A 20,143-nucleotide genomic window follows, 5' to 3' on the forward strand; every position below is an offset into this window, starting at 1 on the left:
TATACTTATATGTGTATAATGTACTTATTTTTTAAAATATTTTATTTATTTGACAGACAGAGATCACAAGTAGGCAGAGAGGCAGGCAGAGAGAGAGGAAGGGAAGCAGCCTCCCTGAGCAGAGGGCCCGATGTGGGGCTCAACCCCAGGACCCTGAGACCATGACCTGAGCATGAGAAGGCAGAGGCTTAACCCACTGAGCCACCCAGGTGCCCCTATAATGTACTTATTAAACAATATATCTTTTTAAGCAGACTCCACACCCATCGCAGAATCCAACATGGGCCCAAACACAACTGTGAGATCAAGACCTGAGCCAAGATTGAGTCAGCAGCTCAACCAACTGAAGCCATCCAGGTGGTCCTTAAATAACATTTTAAATTCATTTTAGGGGTGCCTGGGTGGTTCAGTGGGTTAAAGCCTGATCTCAGGGTCAAACCCCACATCGAGCTCTGCATCGGGCTCTCTGCTCATCGGGGAGCTGCCTCCCCGCCTCTCTCTGCCTGCCTCTTGGCCTACTTGTGATCTTTTGTCTGTCGAATAAAGAAAGAAAAATCTGGGATGCCTGGGTGGCTCAGTTGGTTAAACAGCTGCCTTCAGCTCAGCTTATAATCGCAGCGTCCTAGAATCGAGTCTCACATCAGGCTCCTTGCTTGGCGGGGAGCCTGCTTCTCCCTCTGCCTCTGCCTGCCACTCTGTCTGCCTGTGCTCGCTCTTGCTCCTCTCTCTCTGACAAATAAATAAAATCTTTAAAAAAAAAAAAGAAAGAAAAAAAATCTTTATTTATTTATTTTTTAAAGATTTTATTTATTTATTTGACAGAGAGAGAGATCACAAGTAGGCAGAGAGGCAGGCAGAGAGAGAGGAGGAAGCAGGCCCCCTGCTGAGCAGAGAGCCCGATGTGGGACTGGATCCCAGGACCCTGAGATCATGACCTGAGCCGAAGGCAGCAGCTTAACCCACTGAGCCACCCAGGCGCCCCTGAAAGAAAAATCTTTAAAAAATCATTTTAATTATAACTAAATTAGCATGACCTTAATATCCTCCAAAATATCATTTAATAATCGTAACATTCAAAATTATGTTGAACCACTCTTATCAGGGGTTCAATTTTTTTTTTATAATTGCACAGAATGCAATGAACATACATAATTTATTGTGAGGATTTCTTATTTCCTAATAAATAAAATAAATAAAATAAATAAAATTCTACAATTGAAATTACTGGACCAAAAGCTATATGTATATATATTATCAGGACCTGATGTATACCATCGCTCTACCTTCCAAAAAGGATATACACTCAGTAGTTATGCATGGGTGCCTAATTTTTGTTTTTATTTTAAAAGGCTCACAGGCAGGGCCATCTGAGTGGCTCAGTCGGTTGAGTCTGAGACTTGATCTCAGTTAGGTCTTCACCCCAGGGTCCTGAGTTCAAGCCCCACCTTAGATTCCACGCTGGGCTTGAGTCTACTCAAAAAAAAAAAAAAAAAAGAAAAGAAAACAACGACAACCTCAGAGGTGGTTTAACTACAAATCAACTACTGTACCTTCAGATTAAATGTGTGGTTTTATTCTCTTGCTATTGCTAGTATTAATGGAGTTCTTGTTTTTTTTAAAACACTCAACGTGGGGCCCAAACTCACAACCGGGAGATCTAAGAGTCACCCACGACTGAGCCAGCCAGGTGACCCTAGAGTATGTTTTTAAAGAGTTTCAGGAGTGCCTTGGTGGCTCAGTGGGTTAAAGCCTCTGCCTTAGGCTCAGGTCATGATCTCAGGGTCCTGGGATCCATCCCCACATTGGACTCTCTGCTCAGTGGGGAGCCTGCTTCCCCCTTTCTCTCTGCCTGCCTCTCTGACTACTTGTGATTTCTCTCTGTCAAGTAAATAAATAAAATCTTTAAAAATAAATAAATAAATATTTTTAAAAAATAAATAAAATTTAGGAAAAAAAGCTTCCATACCTGCCCCCCAACATTTATTATAAAGATTTCCAGATATAAAAAAGGTTGAAAGAATGGCACACTGAGGGGCGCCTGGGTGGCTCAGTGGGTTAAAGCCTCCGCCTTCGGCTGGGGTCATGGTCTCAGGGTCCTGGGATCCAGCTCCACAGCCGGCTCTCTGCTCAGCAGGGAGTCTGCTTCCCTTTCTCTCTTTCTCTGTCTGCCTCTCTGCCTACTTGTGATTTCTCGCTGTCAAATAAATAAATAAAATCTTAAAAAAAAAGAAAAGAAAAGAATGGTACACTGAACACACTGAACGCACCCGCCGTCTAGATTCTAGTTATCATTCGGCTGCATTTGCTTTTGCGCACCTGCCCATGCATCAGTTCAGAGATTTCATTTTTAATACACAAGTTCTTTTTAGATGTCTATTTTTGTAACGTCCCCAAGTTCAGTGCCCTGAACAATGGGTGGTAAATGTGAAAAAGTGCCAAAAAATGGCAATCTACCCGAGCTCCTGAGAGGCCCGCCCCACAGGCTGGGAGCTCGGCTTCGGGTTCGAATCCCGGCTCCACCAGGAGACCTCAGTTTTCTCACCTGTCAACATCGGAATCCCACCATCTTCGGGGAGGATTAAAAGCACAAATAGTGGGAGTTACTCTGTAGCGACAGCTGAGATAGCTGAGACTCTTTCACACCCTGCTAGCCTCCCCGAATGTCAAGGCCAAGTTCTGGAGTCCATCTCCAGCCCCTCACACTCATCTTTAGTCCATTTGAGGCCCTCAGTTCCAAGCGATTGTAAAATGGGGGCAGGCTCGCCCAGCGGGCTACTGACCTGAGTTTGATGGCCGCGAAGGCCCCACCCAGGCCACCGTCCGGGACTCCTTCAGGCCGCAGCAGGGTCAGCCTGCGGCCCGGGCCTGGCTCCCTCCCTCCGGCGCCCCGCACACAGAGTGACTGCCCGCGCGCGGGCCCCACACGGGCCGCTACCCGCGTCACCTCAAGGAGTGCTCTCACAAAAGCCTGTGAGGTAGCGCTACAGAGGCAGAAAACTGAGGCCCAGGCACTTGCCCCTGTCCCGGCCACTTGTCCATGAATCCGGCGAGGGAGTTGCCTTCAGAGAATTCGGAAAATCGAACCCAATTCGCCAGACTCCAAGCTCTCCCTCACTTTGCTCCCGGGCCCGCCAGCACCTACAGGGGGCGCCGGCCTGCGCGCAAGCGCAGTTATCGCAGCCGCGTCCCCTTTAAGACGATTTCTTTTGCTTCCTCCGACCCCTCCGCTTCCGCTCCGCCGTTCCCACAATGCAGTGCGGCTGAGCGCCTCCGAGCCCGCGGGGACGCTGCGGGGGAACCCCGGCTGAGGCGGCGGCGGCGGCGGCGGCGACGTGGGCTGCGGCGGGCCCGCGGCGTCGGGCGGTGCGGATGTCGGGCTGGGCGGACGAGCGCGGCGGCGAGGGAGACGGGCGCATCTACGTGGGGAACCTTCCGACCGACGTGCGCGAGAAGGACCTGGAGGACCTGTTCTACAAGTACGGCCGCATCCGCGAGATCGAGCTCAAGAACCGGCACGGCCTCGTGCCCTTCGCCTTCGTGCGCTTCGAGGACCCCCGGTGAGGCCCCGCTCCACCCGCCCGCCTGAGGCCTCGGGCCCCTGCCTTCTTTCCTCCCCCTCCCCTCCGGGACCTCCCCTCCCCCTTCCGCGCAGACCCCTCACGGCGCCCCCGGGTGGAGGATGAGGCCTCCTCTCACAGCAGGCTCCGGCCGTCCTTTGCTTCGTCGTCACTTCCTCTAGGATTATTATTATTTTTTTTTTTTACTTTACTTAAAAACACAAAAGCTGGGCGTTTGGAGGGCCCCGGCCCGCCCAGACCGGCGTCGGGGATGGTACACACGACCAATCTCTCCCTCACCGCTGGAGAGGCACCCTTCAGGGGAAGCGGCCCGGAACTAGCCGGGAGAGGACTTCGTGAACAGAAGTGGCCACTCGCCCTCCCTGTCCACCCCTCCCCCCAGCCAGAACTCGCCGTTACGGGGGAACAGACTGCGGGGATGTGGTCGTCTTTGGAGGTCGTAAAGGGGTGTCTGTGATAGAATAGATCTCCATCCTCGCGCGCCCCGGCGGGCCATGGTCTAGTCCTTACAAAAGCTCCAGGGATTTGGGAAAAACTAAAATAGTCTGAGGGGAGGACTCTGATTTCACTCCACTTCTCTGATGAGGGAGGCACTGCTGGATGCTTAGGACCCCAAGCATTGGGAAGTTCTTGATCCCTAAACAGACTCAAAGGGGTCTTTGTGATTTTGCAAACTTTGTCGGCCTCCTGGCCAAAAAAGACCGGGGAACTTTCAAAACTGATGGTTCTTAGGAGCCACCGCATGGACTGGTCACTGCACTTGGGGTAAATAAGAGCCCGCTCAAGAGCCCGCTCAGCTTCCCAGCAGTGACCCAGGCAGTGCTTTCATCTAGTCTGCACCTGGCAGGCTTCACTACAAGGACTATCCATAGGGTGTCTTGCATCCCTGGTGTGATGGTATAGGGCAAGGAGGCTATCTGAGGACAGGGAGGTAGGAAGCACCCTGAGGCTTTGATGACTGACAGAGCTCATTCTTAAGCGCCTTGCCATTTGCCTCAGAAAACGGAAGTAGGTATTTTTACGCCTAAACTGGAGAAGGTTGCACCTCTGTAACACTTTGTGTGTTTTTTGAACAGTTACCATGTATCAAATACCACTTCAGCATTTTCAATAACCTATAAAAGAGGTAGTGTTAGGCACATTTTACAATGTTAAAAAACACGGAGGATTTAGAGTTGCTGATAAAAGAGAATGCTAGTAAGTGATCAGGGTAGCATTTGAACCCCCTATGCTGTTACGCTGTTCTTTAAAACACAGACTTACTGTATGATATGCTACATTGTCATCTCTTTTCTCCTTCCTTCCATAATAGAAAAGCTGTCTTTTGATATCACTAGATGCCAAGTTTCTAGCAAAGCACTGCACACATAGTATCTTATTTAATTCTTACAATAACCCTGTGAAATAGGCATATTACATTTAAGAGACGTGAAAACTTGATATAGGCATTTATCCAAAGAGAGATACTAGCAAGTAGCAGAAGAATGATTTGAACTTGTCAGTCGGTATTCAGAATCTGCTCTTCAACCTTAGCAGTTCTGCCTCTCCTTCACTTTGAAGAAGTTATCATTCAGTTGTCACAGGCACGTAACTTCTTCATTAGTGTATCTTTGGTTTTGCTTGTCCATCCAAACTCTGAGGCCATTCTTTCTCTAGTCCAATACTGGAGAACCAACTTGGTTCCCCTAGAGACCTAGGGAAGACTGAAAGTAACTTCATTGAATATTTACCTCTTTTGGCAAAGCTGTACCCAGCTTTGGTCTTTACAACTTAATTTTCCAAACCACACTGAAAAGGTACACATGAGAGTTATATATTTCTTACAAAACACAAAGCATCTGTCTTTTGAGCCTCCTTTCTTTTTAAATGAATTTTTCTTTCTATAGACTTGATTTTACTAGGCCTTGTTGAAGAATAAAGGACTAGTGTGTGGTGGGCATTCTGAGAAACTGCTCACAGGGTTAGAGAAATCTATTGAAATCATCTGTCAAGCTGATCCGAATTAGTCTTCTTATAATTCATGTTTGCCCCATTATTATCATTCCATACTTAGAAAACCCCGTGACAGTTGTAAAGTTTAATTTTAATATTATGAAAGGTCTTCACACGAATGCAGTATCGCATCAAGATTGTTTTGTTTTTCTGGTTCATTTCCCTTTTATACTTGTTACTCAAACCCTTCACTGGGAAGTAAGTCAGCCTCCTGAGCAGCACTAACTCCTAACTTTTCTTTGCAGAGATGCTGAAGATGCAATTTATGGAAGGAATGGTTATGATTATGGCCAGTGTCGGCTTCGTGTGGAGTTCCCTAGGACTTACGGCAGTCGGGGTGGGTGGCCCCGTGGTGGGAGGAATGGACCTCCTACAAGAAGATCTGATTTCCGAGTTCTTGTTTCAGGTATGTTCCTTTAAAACTGAATGAGATGATGCATGTAAAATTCTTAGCACATAGTCTGACCTCCAAGAAATGTTAGCTTTTACTCTTCAGTGCATGGGACACATGGGGCTTTCTTTTCAATAGCCTTTGCACAGTCTGAAGCCCTGCCTCTTGCCGCTGAGGCAGGTACCTTGCAAATGAAACTGCATTGGTAGTGTAGTCTTGGTAGAACATCAGCTTGCTTCTTATAAAGAAGTTTTCTGGTGTTGAAAGGGAAGATAGTAGCAAAACCCTGTGAGCTAGAATTCTGTAGAGATGCTTTCTTTTGTAATGTACTGGGTATCAGACTTGCTGGACATTCCAGGAACTAGATTTGAACTACTGCCCAGCTTTGGATGCTGAAAAAGGCCAGCTTTTGGTGGTGGCTCTGGAATTATATAAAAAAGAAAACAAAAGAACTTGGAGTTTTAGGGGTCGTATTGCAGAACGTAGAATGAAATGTCTAGTGTTGACAAGTGATGAAATGCCAAGTTCAGGGGTGTATTCTTTTCAAAATACTAAAGCCCTGGTAAAGACTTGGGCCTTCTGCACACTGCAGGGGCATTTTAGGACCATGGTGGAGTGAATGTATTGAGAAACCTGGCACTTTTCTTATATGTAAATGTCACACAGTTACAGCAGACTTAAGAGCAGTCCTCTCAGTATCTGCCTATCTTGTGTCCCTTTGTAATTTTTTAACCCCAGAACTATTCCCTCCTTCAGGATGTCATACATATTTTTTTTTCTCTCCATGCTGCTCTGAAATCCTGCTTAGAAAACTATTAGGAAATGGCTGCAGTCCTGAGCTGTGAGCGGTAAACACAGCCTTTGAGAGCAGGAGCACATTTCCCTTTCATGATATCAGGTAGGGTTGTATAATTCCCGACTAGTTATAGCGTCTGAGTCTTACCTTTCCCCCCCTGTATAGAAGAATGTTGGTGATCTTTTGAAAGGTACCTTGTTTAGTTTGTTAGTCATTCACACCTTCAGGAAAACAAACTTGAGATTTTTGTTGTGTTGTCACCTTCAGCTATGCCTTGGTTATTATTTCATTGGATACTTTCAAAATTCCCATGTCCTGAGAACCAAGTCAAGCAAGAGATAATTGGTACTGATAAGTTTCATAATGGAGAAAATGAGAACTCAAAATCTTGGGAATTTTTCTTAAATATGAAGGATAAAGAAAGAAAGGCTGTGAATTCTCAGAGATACTAAACTGTATGGGGTGTTCTTACTCTGTTGGAAGGGCTTGGTCTCTGGAAGATTAGCCTAGAACCAACTTTTTTTTTTTTTTTAAAGATTTTATTTATTTATTTGACAGAGAGAGATCACAAGTAGATGGAGAGGCAGGTAGAGAGAGGGGGGGGGAGCAGGCTCTCTGCCGAGCAGAGACTCGATCCCAGGAACCTGAGATCATGACCTGAGCCGAAGGCAGCGGCTTAACCCACTGAGCCACCCAGGCGCCCCTAGATCCAACTTTTAATGGTTATTTACCACACATACTTTAGTACTTACTGCTGGTTTTATGCCCTTTATGACTTGTCATTGAATTTGAATTTGAAAGTAGCGATGGACAAAAAAGGGACCCTAGGTACTGCTGGCTCTTAACAGGTCAGTTAATGTGGCTGAAGGATATGGCCTTTTCTCTTCTGTTGTCCACGCATAGGACTTCCACCATCAGGTAGCTGGCAGGACCTGAAGGATCATATGCGAGAAGCTGGGGACGTCTGTTATGCAGATGTGCAGAAGGATGGAATGGGGATGGTTGAGTATCTCAGAAAAGAAGACATGGAATACGCCCTGCGTAAACTGGATGACACCAAATTCCGCTCTCATGAGGTGGGTTTTCAACTTTTTTTTTTTGTTGGTTCCCAACTTTTTTGAGCTTGCTCCTAAGCCACTCCACCTGAAACTGACTTAGCAGAAGTAGCAGCAGGCCATGCACTTGCCATTTGATAACCTCATAGTACCATTAAAGATCTAAAGTGGTTAAAGCCAGGGAATTAATTCATCATGCCCAAACCCTTCGGGGTCATAACAAAGAAGTTTGCAGTCATAGTATTTTTAACATGGAGAGAATACTGGTGCAGTCTGTCATCATGTGGTGAACTATTCTGTCATACCATCCCTTTCACAACTGGCTTAATCTGCAGTGTACCTCTGTGAACCTAATTATTATGGTTGTCCCTCTGGGTCTAGTCTGTGCTCTGCAAGCCAACTTCATCATCTCAGCTCTTCTAAGGTTCTCACCTTATTTTTCCCTTCTGAAGAGTAATGCATGCAGATTGTCACCTTGGCATTTTCTTGTAATAACCTTAGTTCTCAGGACTTAGTTCTTGGTCTTACAGGAAGGCTGCTGCTGCTTTGGATCTCTCAGTTTGATTCATATGTTGACTATCCCTTTGATATCGCTGAGATAAAACAGCAGACCTAAGTGGACATTGCTTTTTCTGGTTATCTTGTCTTAACTGTGGAGTTAAGTTATCTTGTCTTAACTGTGGGTCCATTTCTTTTTCTAAGGATTCATATAGTTCCTCGATTTTATGACTTGGAAAATGCATGGCTTAACAGTGCTTTTGCTCAGACTGAATTTGGAGCAGAAACAAAACAGGACCTGGGGGCACCTGGGTGGCTCAGTTAGTTAAGTGACTGCCTGTGGCTCAGGGAGTCCCACGTAGGGCTCCTTGCACAGCAGGGAGTCTGCTTCCTCTGACCACCCCCCCCATGCACACTCATTCTCTCTCTCTCGAATAAATAAATAAATAAATAAAATCTTATTAAAAAAAAAAAAAAACCAGTATCTGGTCCTCAGTTATACTGCAAAACAGGGCCTCAGTAATGATAAATCCAATTACTGACTTTACCTAGGGAATTCTGCATCCAGCTTCTTTCATCTTAGCATTTTTAGATTCTCTGAGTGTTGGCTGAGGGGAAAGGGCATACGCTAGCCTGGACATGACTCCTCTGCCACTTAATAATTTCTCTTGGTTTTTGTTTTTGTTTAAGATTTTACTTACTTATTTGATAGAGAGAGAGAGAGAGATCACAAGTAGGCAGATAGGCAGGCAGAGAGAGGGGGAAGCAGGCTCCCTGCTGAGCAGAGAATCCCGGTGCAGAGCTCAATCCTAGGACCCTGAGACCAAGACCCGAGCTGAAGGCAGAGGCTTAACCCACTGAGCCACTCAGGCACCCCTCACTTAGTAATTTCCTAGCTGAGCTATGCTCTGAACCCTGGTTTCAGGAACAATAATAGCACTTTCTCATAAGAGTTGCCAGGAATCTAACTTATGAGGATAACTGCATCTAACCCAGGTCCTGGCACGTGAGAGGTGTTGAATACAGGTTAGCTTCTGCCATAGGCATCTATCCAAAGATGCATATATGAGGTGGCAGGGGACTGAATTGTATGACCTCTGAGATCCTTTCTAGTTCTTAGATTTAGGGGTCAGTGGCAGTAATTCAGTTGTATTAACAGTAGTAGCTAGTATTTGAGCATTTACCACATGTGAAGCTGCTGTTTATTATTTGTGTCACCCTGGAACAGATAAGAATGTTGTTTTCCTCATTCTTGAAATGAGCTGTTAAGCATACCTACCTCATAGCATTATTGTGAGGGTTTAATGAGATAACATCATGCCAGACAAACAGTAAGTGTTCAATACTTAACTATTGTTAGGCAGCCATGTTAGGTATTAGTGTGCTGTATTCTTCTGGGTCTTATTTTTTCCTGTATTCTTTTTGTTTAAATTTCAGGGTGAAACTTCCTACATCCGAGTTTATCCAGAGAGAAGCACCAGCTATGGCTACTCACGGTCTCGGTCTGGCTCAAGGGGCCGTGACTCTCCATACCAAAGCAGGGGTTCCCCACACTACTTCTCTCCTTTCAGGCCCTACTGAGACAGGTGATGGGAAATTTTTCTTTATTTTTTAGGTGAACTGAGCTGCTTTGTGCTCAGAATCTACATTCCAGATTGATGATTTAGTGTCTTAGGAAATTTTTTTAATTTTTTTTTTAAGGAAATAAAATACATAATTTCTACCAGGGCCATATTGGCAGTGAAGCATTTTAAACTGCAGAAATTGTGGTTTTGGTTCAGAAATAAGTTGTATATTTTTCACCCCTGATTATGGGAAAAAAATCAGTGCTGTGTCTTTGTGGGTTGCTCTACTATGGAGATCAGCAGTTACTGTGACTGAGTCGGCCCATTCTGTTTAGAAATATATTTTAAACGTTTAGTAATTGACATGTGTGGTTGTCCTTGATTAAGTTAACAGATTTCACCAAACAGGCTCACTGATTAAAAAGAAAGTCATTGAGTTGTAGCAGCAGCTTGTACCCAACTGGTAAGGAGAAGTGGGTAACTTTATTTGGGGACAAAGGTAGTTGCTATGTTGGTGGCTTGAGAATTTCAATTTCAAGAGTTTCTTCAGGATTACCTTACAATTCAAGGCCAAACTTATAAAAGAAGCTGCCTTAAAGAAGGGAGTGTTTAAGATAGGGCAAAGGAATGAAAAGAATAAAACAGACTTTTTAAACTTGGTAGCAGCATAAAGATGACTGAAGATTCTTAAAACCAACTGTGGCAGTTTGGAGGGGAAGGAAAAAAATCTTTAAATTTTGGTTCTGTCACTTTTGCCCCTAAATCTGTTTCATTTATTCTTGGTATCTGAGCTTTCTTAAAACACAAAACAAACCAAAAACCTCCACTATCTTGGATTCAGTAATCATGGTGGGGGTGGGTAAGTTACTTTGTTTCAGGCCTGGGGCTGTTTTTTAAAAAGCCACTTTATTGAAGTAAGATAGATATGTAAAAAGTTGTACTTAATGTATACAACTCACTGAATTAGGGGTTAAGTGTTTATCCATGAAAGCGTCACCACCATCGAGACTGTAAACATATCCATCACCTCCCAAAGTCTCTTCTCTACTTCTTTAAGATTTACTTGTGGTAAGAGCATTTCATATAAGATCTACCCTGTTGGCAAATTTTTAGTATACAGTACAGCACTGTTAGCTATTTTTGTCATAGGTTCTTTTCAGAAAAACTAGCTGTGGCTAGCATCCCTTTTGCATGTAATCACTTTGTGGGATAGTGGATGACTGCAAGTTAAGCGTTCACAAGCTGTAGAGTCTACTTTGAGTACTCTTCAGACCTTAGGAGAAAGCCTTCTGCTGGGAATGAAGTGGGTACCCAGGAACAAAATGGAGTTTGGTAAAGATACGAGGTTTCTTGGGCTGATAGAAACAGCAACTAAAAAGTGCAACACAGGTTATCACAGAGTGATCAGATGCATGGTCTAATAGTTACATCAATAGAAAAATTTACTCAAGTGCCCTTTGGTAGACAGTCTTTCTGAAGGAGATAAAGGAGGATAACATCTTTATATACTGAACAGCCTGTGAATAAATACTTGATCCATTTCCTCAGAAAGTAACAATATCTCTTACTTCCAGTAGCAGCAGGAATTCATTGCCTTGTTTTGGGTAGGTTATTTCCCAATTCTGTCTTCAGAGAGTTAGTTATTAAAAAATACTTAACCATCAGTTTTTTTTCAGGTGACTGAAGTGGGGCCATTAGTGTTCATAACAAAATACTGTCTTTGGGCTTCCACGTGTTCACAGGGTACCCCTTCCCAGAATTGCTACTCAGTTGTCTGAAAAAGGCTCTTGTTCATCCTGCTTTGGCAAAGAGATATTACCTGTTTGAAAATAGTAACAAGAAAGAATGTTAAAGCTGAATCTGCTTCCAAACTGGTTGTACTGAGCTAACTTATCACTTGGTTTGTCATGAAGAATAAGCAATGCAGATAAGTGTAGTTTCTGTTCTGTTTTTTTGAGTGTCTGAAAGAACAACAGTTGTAACTGAAGCCTAATAAGTGCATGCTTTTCAGTAAGGAGCAGAGACAGTTGCCAGTTATATGCATATGGGAGTGGAAGGAAAGACTAGTGATTGTGAATTCACTTTGTCTCAAGAAGTCTGACACAGAATTCTTTTTGGAGAAACAGCATATATGATGAATGGAGAGGTCTGCTAAAATAGTGACAACTATCAGATTCTGAGATTATAAAATCTTTTTTTCTCTTCAGTTAATTTGAGGTGGTTTAGTGAATCAAAGGTATGATTAAGAGCCGAGTCCACAATTTTCTAAGCTTGCTTTCTCATTCTTGCTTCAAGCAAAGCTTTCCTTTAATTGGCTGGTCTTGATCAAAGAGAGAACCCCTGAGCTGGGGGACTGATGTTTGTCTCTGAGGCTAGTTAGAATGGTTCTCTGAGATGATCTCCTGAACCTGTAACCCGCACTTGGAAAACCATCTACCTGAGCACTTAAGTTCGTCCCATTCCCAAACATTCAGAAAGGTGCGGCAGTTCAGAAGACCCATCTGTCTGCTGAGCAGATTAAAAAGTCCAACCCAACCAAGATTCTGGATTTTAGTATTAGCCCAGAGTCATTTTTAAGTTTTCATTTAAAATAGTCACAGTAAATTTTAAAGATGCAAATTTCAACAACAAGGTTGCAAACTGATGGCTCACAGGATGCATATGGCTTGCAGGTATGTTTTATTTACATGGTATTTTATTTTTTAAAAAAAATCTTGGAATTAGTTCCCATACTTAAAATTTGGGAACTAACATACACACATGAAAATGCCGTATGTCCAGGTTCTCAGGGAAAATGGGCTCCCAGTACTGTCTGGCACGGAATGAGAAGCAGTGAGTGCTAGTTGCGCCTTTACGCAGAGCTTGAGCTTCAGATTTGATACCATGTACATACACACCTCCCCGCCCCAGTCCCCATTTTGCTCATTCCTATTACAGACTGGCCCTTAGGGGTGAATGTGACCCCTACACTCTACTGCCACCTAACTTTTTTTTCCCCACTGTTAATATATGTGGGGTTTTTCATTCCATTTTATTGGGATAGAATCGACACACAACATTATCTAAGTTCTACAACACAATGATTTTATATATAGATATAATACATATATATTATATATATATCAAGATGATTACCAGAACAAGAGTATTTAATACCTATCATCTCACATTAGTTTTGTGCATGTGATAAGAACTTTTAAGATCTACTCTCTTAGCAACTTTCAAGTACAGAATACAGTATTATTAAGTATAATCATTCTACTGTATGTTGAAGTTTGTACCTTTTGACCACCTTCACTTAATTCCCACTCTATACTTTTTTTTTTTTTTTAAAGATTTTATTTATTTATTTGACAGACAGAAATCACAAGTAGGCATAGAGGCAGGCAGAGAGAGAGGAAGGGAAGCAGGCTCCCTGCTGAGCAGAGAGCCCGATGCGGGACTCGATCCCAGGACCCTGAGATGATGACCTGAGCTGAAGGCAGTGGCTTAACCCACTGAGCCACCCAGGCGCCCCCCCACTCTATACTTCTTAAAGTACTTTTATGTAGCAAATTTGGACCTCACAGCTCCCTCTATATTCTTAGTTCACTGAGGGACAATCTGTTAACCCACTTTGGGGAACACATACCTGGGGGCGCCACAAAATACTCCTCCACAACTTGATGGGCATTTTGTAGTAGTTCTTCAGCACAGTTACCTTCTACCACACTGTCAGATCTCAAGTACAGACATCTACAAAACCAGAAGCTCAAGGTTACCTTCTCAGAGAATAGGCTTCTATGGCATGGGTGAAGAGGGTTGAGAATGGGAGGAAACAGCAGCATATTCTTAAGGTATGGTCACTACTCAAAGATGGAGGAGCGCATGGTTAGTAGTTGACCAAATAACTATCGGCAGTTTATAGATTCTCAACCACTCAGTGAGGTAAGTGGTAATCATTCTTCAGGACTGATACATTCAATAAATATTCCTGTATCATTACTATGGGTAAGCTGCATTTGGTGGATACTGGTAAGGCAATTACAAGGTTTTAAGTCTAATAGGTAAGCAAAGCTTGCCAAGGGAGTAGAAAGGGGGCACCTAAACCAGCCTGGGTAAGGAACAGGTACTCAGAGTAGGTGATGTCACTGCTAAAGGATGGGTAAGAAACTGCTGCATGGGAAGTGGACTTCCAGGCAGGTGAAGAAACTTGCTCAAGAGTGGCTATAAGTGACTTAGATATTAGGTCCCAAGTGACAGGACTGGAATGAGCACAGTTCTTGTACCCCAAAGATGAGCTGTTTTTCACTGCAGCCACCTTCATGGACATGGAAGTGCCTGCCCTTGCACAGCTGATGAATATTTCATTGTTCTCTGGGCCTACTGGCTTCATTAAAGTGTCCAGATGGCAAACCAGTGAAACCAAACAGGAGTTGAACATATCAATGGAGCTTCACTGCTGTTTCAAGGCTTAAAAGTGAAAAAAAAAAAAAAAAAAGGCTGAGCCTGCTTTCAGATATTTGAGCTGAAAAATGAGCAGTCTCCTCAGTCACTGATATAGAGTAGCCAAGCTCTTTCTGCTTTGGGCCAGACATAGACTGAGGGCTAAACCTAATGGGACAAAAGGGCAAGGATGAACATCCAGGCAATGGCTGCAGAGGGTGAAGTTGTCATGGTTAAGATTCTCTTAGGAAAGGACATTTTTCTGTTTCTTCTGTGGCACCCACCCTAGGGCCAGACACAATAAGCACTCATGATACAGACTGTAGAGAGCTGCAGTCTATTCCAGGATAGACTCTGTGGCCTTGGACAAGTATGGATCTTTCCAGACCTTAACTTTCTTGCCAAAAAAGCAAAGGTTGCATTTAATTTTTTTTCCCCTAACCATATAGAGGCTTATGAAAACTTGGGAGAACAAAATAAAAATCCTTTGTAAAGGTGAACATTGGACCTTCTGGAGTTTGCATTTCTGCTGGGTGATAAAACAGAATGGCTAAGACCTTGGGCTCCTGAGTCACAGATAAATTCAAATCTTAGGACCATACACAGCACATGTACAGGACCATACACAGCACATGTACAAGCTACTTATCCTCTCCGTGTACCTGTTCCCTTATTTGTGGAATGCTTCACAGAACTGCTGGGAAGATGAAATCTTAAAGATCTGATAATTGGGGCCTGTGTTCTCAATGCAGTAAGAGGTGGGTGTGCTGATCAGCCCCTCCTCCTCTCAGGGTGAGCGTACCTGGGCACACCTCAGTCCCCAGGCCTCATTCAGAGTATACCTCTGCCCTTAACCTGCTGGGATCACACATTACCTGCCTAGCCCCTAGCGGAGGCTGCTAACTGTTCCTGGGCACTTGGAGTTTGATGAAGTGAGACTCTACTACCACCAATAGGTGGTTAGAAGCTATTGCTTCTCCACAGTAGATGTAATAGCAATTGATTTATTCACTCATTGGACAGTCGGTTTCCTGTTTAATGTTTCCAGAAAAAATTCACTCCTTAAAATACCACACATTTTCATCTAATTACTGTTTATGATGGAGTTGTTTCCAGAAGAAATCAACACCTTCCTATTTTCATAATCATAGGCTGCTGAACTCAGGGTCTCTGTGAGGGTGGCACATCAATTGTTCATTTGGCAAGCTGCTTAACTTTTTCTTTCCCTTTTTTTTTTTTTTTAAAGATTTATCTATTTGTCGGAGAAAGAGCACAAGCAGGGGAAATGGCAGGCAGAAAAAGAGGGAGAAGCAGGCTCCCAGCTGCGCAGAGAGCCCAATGCAGGACTTGATCCCAGGACCGTGGGGTCATGACATGATCCAAAGGCAGACATTTAACCAACTGAGCCACAAAGGTCCTGCTTAACTTTTCTTGATCTCATAATCATGCATAAAACTCCCAAACAGGGCCAGGTACCTATCAATTACTGATTGACTAAATGTCTATCTCACTTCTCTTTCTCAGGGTTCTACAAGAGAACTGTAGCCCAAATACTATAGGACACCCATTTTGATAATAAATCAACTGTGGGCTAAAATTAATTATATACTATCCTGGGAAGCACTAAAAAAGAATTACTTGAATCTTACGTGTTCTGGTTCAGATGAAATCCTGGTTGAGAAAGACTCACAGACAAAGCACTTCAACCAGTAACTGTGGGAAATGCTAATAAAAAGTAATTTAATGGAAAGCACTACAGCAGCACTGGAGAAGAAATGCCTTTATTGGCCAATGGACTGACCAGACAGGAGTGCTCTGCTGCTGGTGTCAGGCTGCCAGGAGTCATTTTTTTCTGGGCACAATTCTGTTTCCATCATCTACAATCCTTTTCCCTCCTTCCTAATTAATTTCTAGTTTGATTTTGACTGGAATGAGTTAATCAATTTGGCTAAGAATTTTTGGTTCAGATAAGATCCTGAGGGACATCTGAAGCACTGAAGTATTTGGCTGCAGTCAGAGATGTCATCATCTGAGTCAGTCTCTCGAGATGGGAGAAAATAAAAGTTCTAGGGGTTGACTTTTTATTTTTTAAAAAAGATTTTTATTTATTTATTTGACACACAGAGAGAGATCACCAGTAGGCAGAGAGGCAGGCAGAGAGAGGGGAAGTGGGCTCTCTGCTGAGCAGACAGCCCAATGTGGGACTCCATCCCAGGACCCTGAGATCATGACCTGAGCTGAAGACAGAGGCTTAGCCCACTGAGGCACTCAGGCACCTAGGGGTTGACTTTTTAGATGGCATATCTAGAATAGTATTTGAGAGCTGAAGCTCTGAATTTCAAGTTCTGCATTCTCTTACTACACTGCGAAACCCTGGGGCATATTACACTAGCTTTCTGTGCCTCAGTTTCTTCATCTATAAAGGAGATACTAGGGTTTACCTTCCAGAGTTGTATGTGATAATTGAGACAATGCATATAAAATCTTAGCACCTGGCACGTAAGGACACTAAATGCTTTTTAACTAAAACCAAAGGTTAGGTATTAATATGACAAGAGATTTCTTATAGCCAGTCAGTGCTTTTACACCTAGTGTGGCCTAGAACAGTTGAACACTTGTCTTCATTGGGTTCCATTTCAAACATTAGGCAATATGTTCAAAAAAACAGGTCCTGGTCGGGGCGCCTGGATGGCTCAGTGGGTTAAGCCGCTGCCTTCGGCTCAGGTCATGATCTCAGGGTCCTGGGATCGAGTCCCGCATCGGGCTCTCTGCTCAGCAGGGAGCCTGCTTCCTCCTCTCTCTCTCTCTCTCTGCCTACTTGTGATCTCTCTCTGTCAAATAAATAAATAAAATCTTTAAAAAAAAAAAAAAAAAAAACAGGTCCTGGGATCGAGCCCCACATCAGGCTCCCTGCTCAGCGAGAAGCCTGCTTCTCCCTCTCCACTCCCCCTGCTTGTGTTCCCTCTCTTGCTGTCTCTCTCTGTCAAATAAATAAAAATAAAATCTTTAAAAACAAAAAAGTGTCCTATAAGTGCTACATCTCTAAAATGGAATAATTAACTCAAACTGGTTTCCAGGTTGATGGCAAGACTGCAGATCACTGAATATGAAGTCACTATTCCAGCTACCAGATACAAATCTCTCTTCATCTTTTTCACAAACTCTTCCTTGAGTAATAGTTGCATTTCTTTATAGTTTCCCTCTACATGGTCTGGGAAATTCTGTCTCCTCTTTGTGCTTCTATGCCCTCCTTTCCCAAAGATACTAATAAAGAACAGACAGCGGGGGACCTCGGTGGCACAGTTGGCTAATTTTCTGACTTTTGGTTTCAGCTCAGGTCGTAATCTGAGTGTCATGAGATACAGGCCCCCACTGGGCTCTATGCTCAGTGCGGAGTCTGCTTGAGACAGTTGCTCCCTCTTGCTCTGGACTGCTTCTGCCTCTCAAAATCTTTAAAGAACATTCAACAGGGGCGCCTGGGTGGCTCAGTGGGATAAAGCCTCTGCCTTTGGCTTCCTCCTCTCTCTCTGCCTGACTCTCTGCCTACTTGTGATCTCTGTCTGTCAAATAAATAAAATCTTAAAAAAAAAAAAAAAACCATCAAGGGGGAGCCTGGGTGGCTCAGTTGGGTGTCTGCTCTTGGTTTCAGCTCAGATCATGATCTCAGGGTCCTGGGATCGAGCAGAGAATCAGGTTCCCTGCTCAGCGAGGAACCTACTGATTTCCCTCCCTCTCTGATCCTTCCCCCACACACCACACTGCACTCTAAAATAAATAAATCTTTTTAAAAAAATCCCATCAAGAAAAGGGTAGGACAGAGTTGTAGACTGCCTCTGTCTTTATGAGCTACATACCCATTCACCCAAGAAACTGCAGTCCCAACCAGCAAACAAGTCTGCTTTTCAGAAAAGAGCATTTTCTTTAAAAATGTATTAAGATATAGCAAAATTTGGTAGAAGTGTGGAGAGACTGCATCCTTTTAGTATAATATTCACAAAATGCTTTGTCAAAGACCTGTCCCTCCCTATTACACTATACTATATCACTTCTTGTGTTATTACTCTGCTCCTTTAGGCATTTGTGTTTTGGCCCTCACTATAAGATGAAAAGTTAGAATTTTCCTCTGCATTTCCACTTTCTTTAAAACTATTATTACAGTTCCTTGCATGCTCTGAGAGAACAAAACAAAAGTTAATGGATATACCAGAATATGTCAAATAAAGGACACATTAAAGTACTGATAATCCCACACACAATGTTCTGAACTTTACCTTTTTCACTAAATATATCTTTTCATATCAGTATAGTTGCATTATTGCATTATTTTTTTTAAGATTTATTTATTTATTTGACAGAGATCACAAATAGGCAGAGAAGCAGGCAGAGAGAGGGAAAAGCAGGCTCCCCGCGGAGCAGAGAGCCCAAGGTGGGGCTCGATCCCAGGACCCTGGGATCATGACCTGAGCCGAAGGCAGAGGCTTTAACCCACTGAGCCACCCAGGCGCCCCCCATTGCATTATTTTTAAACTACTGTCAATACTCCATTCCATGATGATGTATTTAGCAGGGAAGGTACTTAGGCTGTTTCTGTTTTTTGTTGCTCAGGGTTCAAAAAATGTTTTAAATTAAGTAAACTCTACCCCCAACTGGGGCTCAAACTCATGACCTGGAAATCAGAGCATGCTCTGCAGACAGAGCTGGCCAGGTGCCCCCTGTTGGGAACTTTTTGTTGTTTTTTGTTTTGTACTATAAACAGATCTGGAAGCCCTGAATACTGGTGCATACACATCTTGCTGCATTTTTACAGATGTTTCCACAGGAACCACTAGGTCAGAGGATATGTACAAGGCCATATTTTGGGACAGGAATCTAACAAGTAAGCAAGTCAAACAGGAGCTCACATTCTATTAACAAGAGACAGATCAACAAAAATAAGATAATCAATAAATTGGAGAAAATCCAACAGGATCAGGGGTTCGGTGATTGTTAAGGGAGAGGATATTTGGAGAGGCCTTACGACCTGCCAAGGAAATAGGCTGCCCAAGGAAAGGGGAATAGCAAATGCAAAGATTCTAGACAAGAAACAAATTTGCCATGTTGGAGAAATAGTAAGAAAGCTAATGCAGATGCAATAAAAAGAGCAGTACGCCCGAGCTACTGCAGGCAAGGAGTCTGAGAAGTAGGGCCTCAAAGGCGATGATTAGCAGTTCGGTCATGGTTCCTAGCTACACTGGGAGGCCTCGAGGACTTTAAACGCCAGTGATAGGACCCATAATGAACAAAGGAAACCATAAAACTTACCACGGGGAGACCGTGGACAAGTTCTTCCATCTCGCTAAAGCTCTTTTCCCTTCTGTGAAAGGACACACTAATGATCGCCACCTCAAATGTCTGCGAAGGCGCCACAGGCAAGGCTTCAGGGTCAGGGTCAGACAGGTCTTTGACAAAGCCGCGAGTGTTTACCTGTCCTCCAGTACGGATTCCATGGGCTCCACCCCGTCGGTGTCCACCGCGCAGAGCCGGTCGGCAAAGGCGATGGCTTTCTCCAACCGTGCCACGGCCTCTTGGCTGCCGAAGTCCACAAGCGCTAGACGCTCCAGGTGTTCGATCACCTCGGCCGTAACCCGGCCACTACCCTGGAGGGATGAGGCGGAGAACAGGGGTCACGGGTGGGGCCTGCTCCGCCACCCGCTTGACGCCCCCGGCCTTTACCTGAGGATCCGCCTTGGAGGTGAAGCCCCGGCGCCAGCCCAACCAGGACCGAAGGCCCAGCCTCGTCGCCAGGGGCCACATTTCTCTCTTCAGCCGCCGTAGTGCGTCTCCACGTAAAGCCGAGCGACGCA

At 44.0% G+C, this 20,143-nt stretch overlaps 3 protein-coding genes and 1 long non-coding RNA gene across 4 annotated transcripts in view; 2 read left to right on the top strand and 2 right to left on the bottom strand.

Moving 5' to 3' along the window:
- Positions 1-3,188, bottom strand: part of DYNLL1 (dynein light chain LC8-type 1) — a 33,124-nt gene extending 29,936 nt beyond the window's left edge. Inside the window, exon 1 of the mRNA XM_082699729.1 lies at positions 2,781-3,188. The gene's annotated coding sequence lies outside the window, so the exon portion shown is untranslated. The remainder of the gene's footprint in view (positions 1-2,780) is intronic.
- A 65-nt stretch (positions 3,189-3,253) lies between these two features.
- SRSF9 (serine and arginine rich splicing factor 9) lies at positions 3,254-10,238 on the top strand. Its single transcript, XM_082699723.1, has 4 exons — positions 3,254-3,557; positions 5,816-5,976; positions 7,661-7,833; positions 9,748-10,238. Exons 1-4 carry the CDS (start codon positions 3,370-3,372, stop codon positions 9,889-9,891), a joined length of 666 nt encoding a protein of 221 aa, XP_082555849.1. The 5' UTR covers positions 3,254-3,369; the 3' UTR covers positions 9,892-10,238.
- Positions 10,239-11,293: 1,055 nt separating this feature from the next.
- GATC (glutamyl-tRNA amidotransferase subunit C) lies at positions 11,294-20,097 on the bottom strand. The gene is made up of 4 exons (XM_082699726.1): positions 20,013-20,097; positions 19,764-19,936; positions 13,507-13,610; positions 11,294-11,694 (listed from the first exon to the last, which is right to left on the bottom strand). The coding sequence occupies exons 1-4, from the start codon at positions 20,091-20,093 to the stop codon at positions 11,642-11,644; spliced, it is 411 nt and encodes a 136-aa protein (XP_082555852.1). The 5' UTR covers positions 20,094-20,097; the 3' UTR covers positions 11,294-11,641.
- Positions 14,921-17,898, top strand: LOC309848306. The gene is made up of 2 exons (XR_014302949.1): positions 14,921-16,968; positions 17,181-17,898. It is a non-coding gene; the product is annotated as an uncharacterized lncRNA (long non-coding RNA).
- Positions 20,098-20,143: the final 46 nt, after the last annotated feature.

Source organism: Mustela nivalis, assembly GCF_964662115.1.
Source record: "Mustela nivalis genome assembly, chromosome: 14".
NCBI classification, from domain to species: domain Eukaryota; kingdom Metazoa; phylum Chordata; class Mammalia; order Carnivora; family Mustelidae; genus Mustela; species Mustela nivalis.

Excerpts from the sequence above, each read along its gene's own strand:
- SRSF9 (XM_082699723.1), top strand. The coding sequence starts at position 3,370 with ATGTCGGGCTGGGCGGACGAGCGCGGCGGCGAGGGAGACGGGCGCATC. Across the intron at positions 5,977-7,660 it reads TTTCCGAGTTCTTGTTTCAG|GACTTCCACCATCAGGTAGC; the intron begins GTATGTTCCTTT and ends GTCCACGCATAG. Across the intron at positions 7,834-9,747 it reads CCAAATTCCGCTCTCATGAG|GGTGAAACTTCCTACATCCG; the intron begins GTGGGTTTTCAA and ends TTTAAATTTCAG.
- GATC (XM_082699726.1), bottom strand. The coding sequence starts at position 20,093 with ATGTGGCCCCTGGCGACGAGGCTGGGCCTTCGGTCCTGGTTGGGCTGG. Across the intron at positions 19,937-20,012 it reads CCTCCAAGGCGGATCCTCAG|GGTAGTGGCCGGGTTACGGC; the intron begins GTAAAGGCCGGG and ends TCATCCCTCCAG. Across the intron at positions 13,611-19,763 it reads GAATCCGTACTGGAGGACAG|ATGTCTGTACTTGAGATCTG; the intron begins GTAAACACTCGC and ends CTGGTTTTGTAG.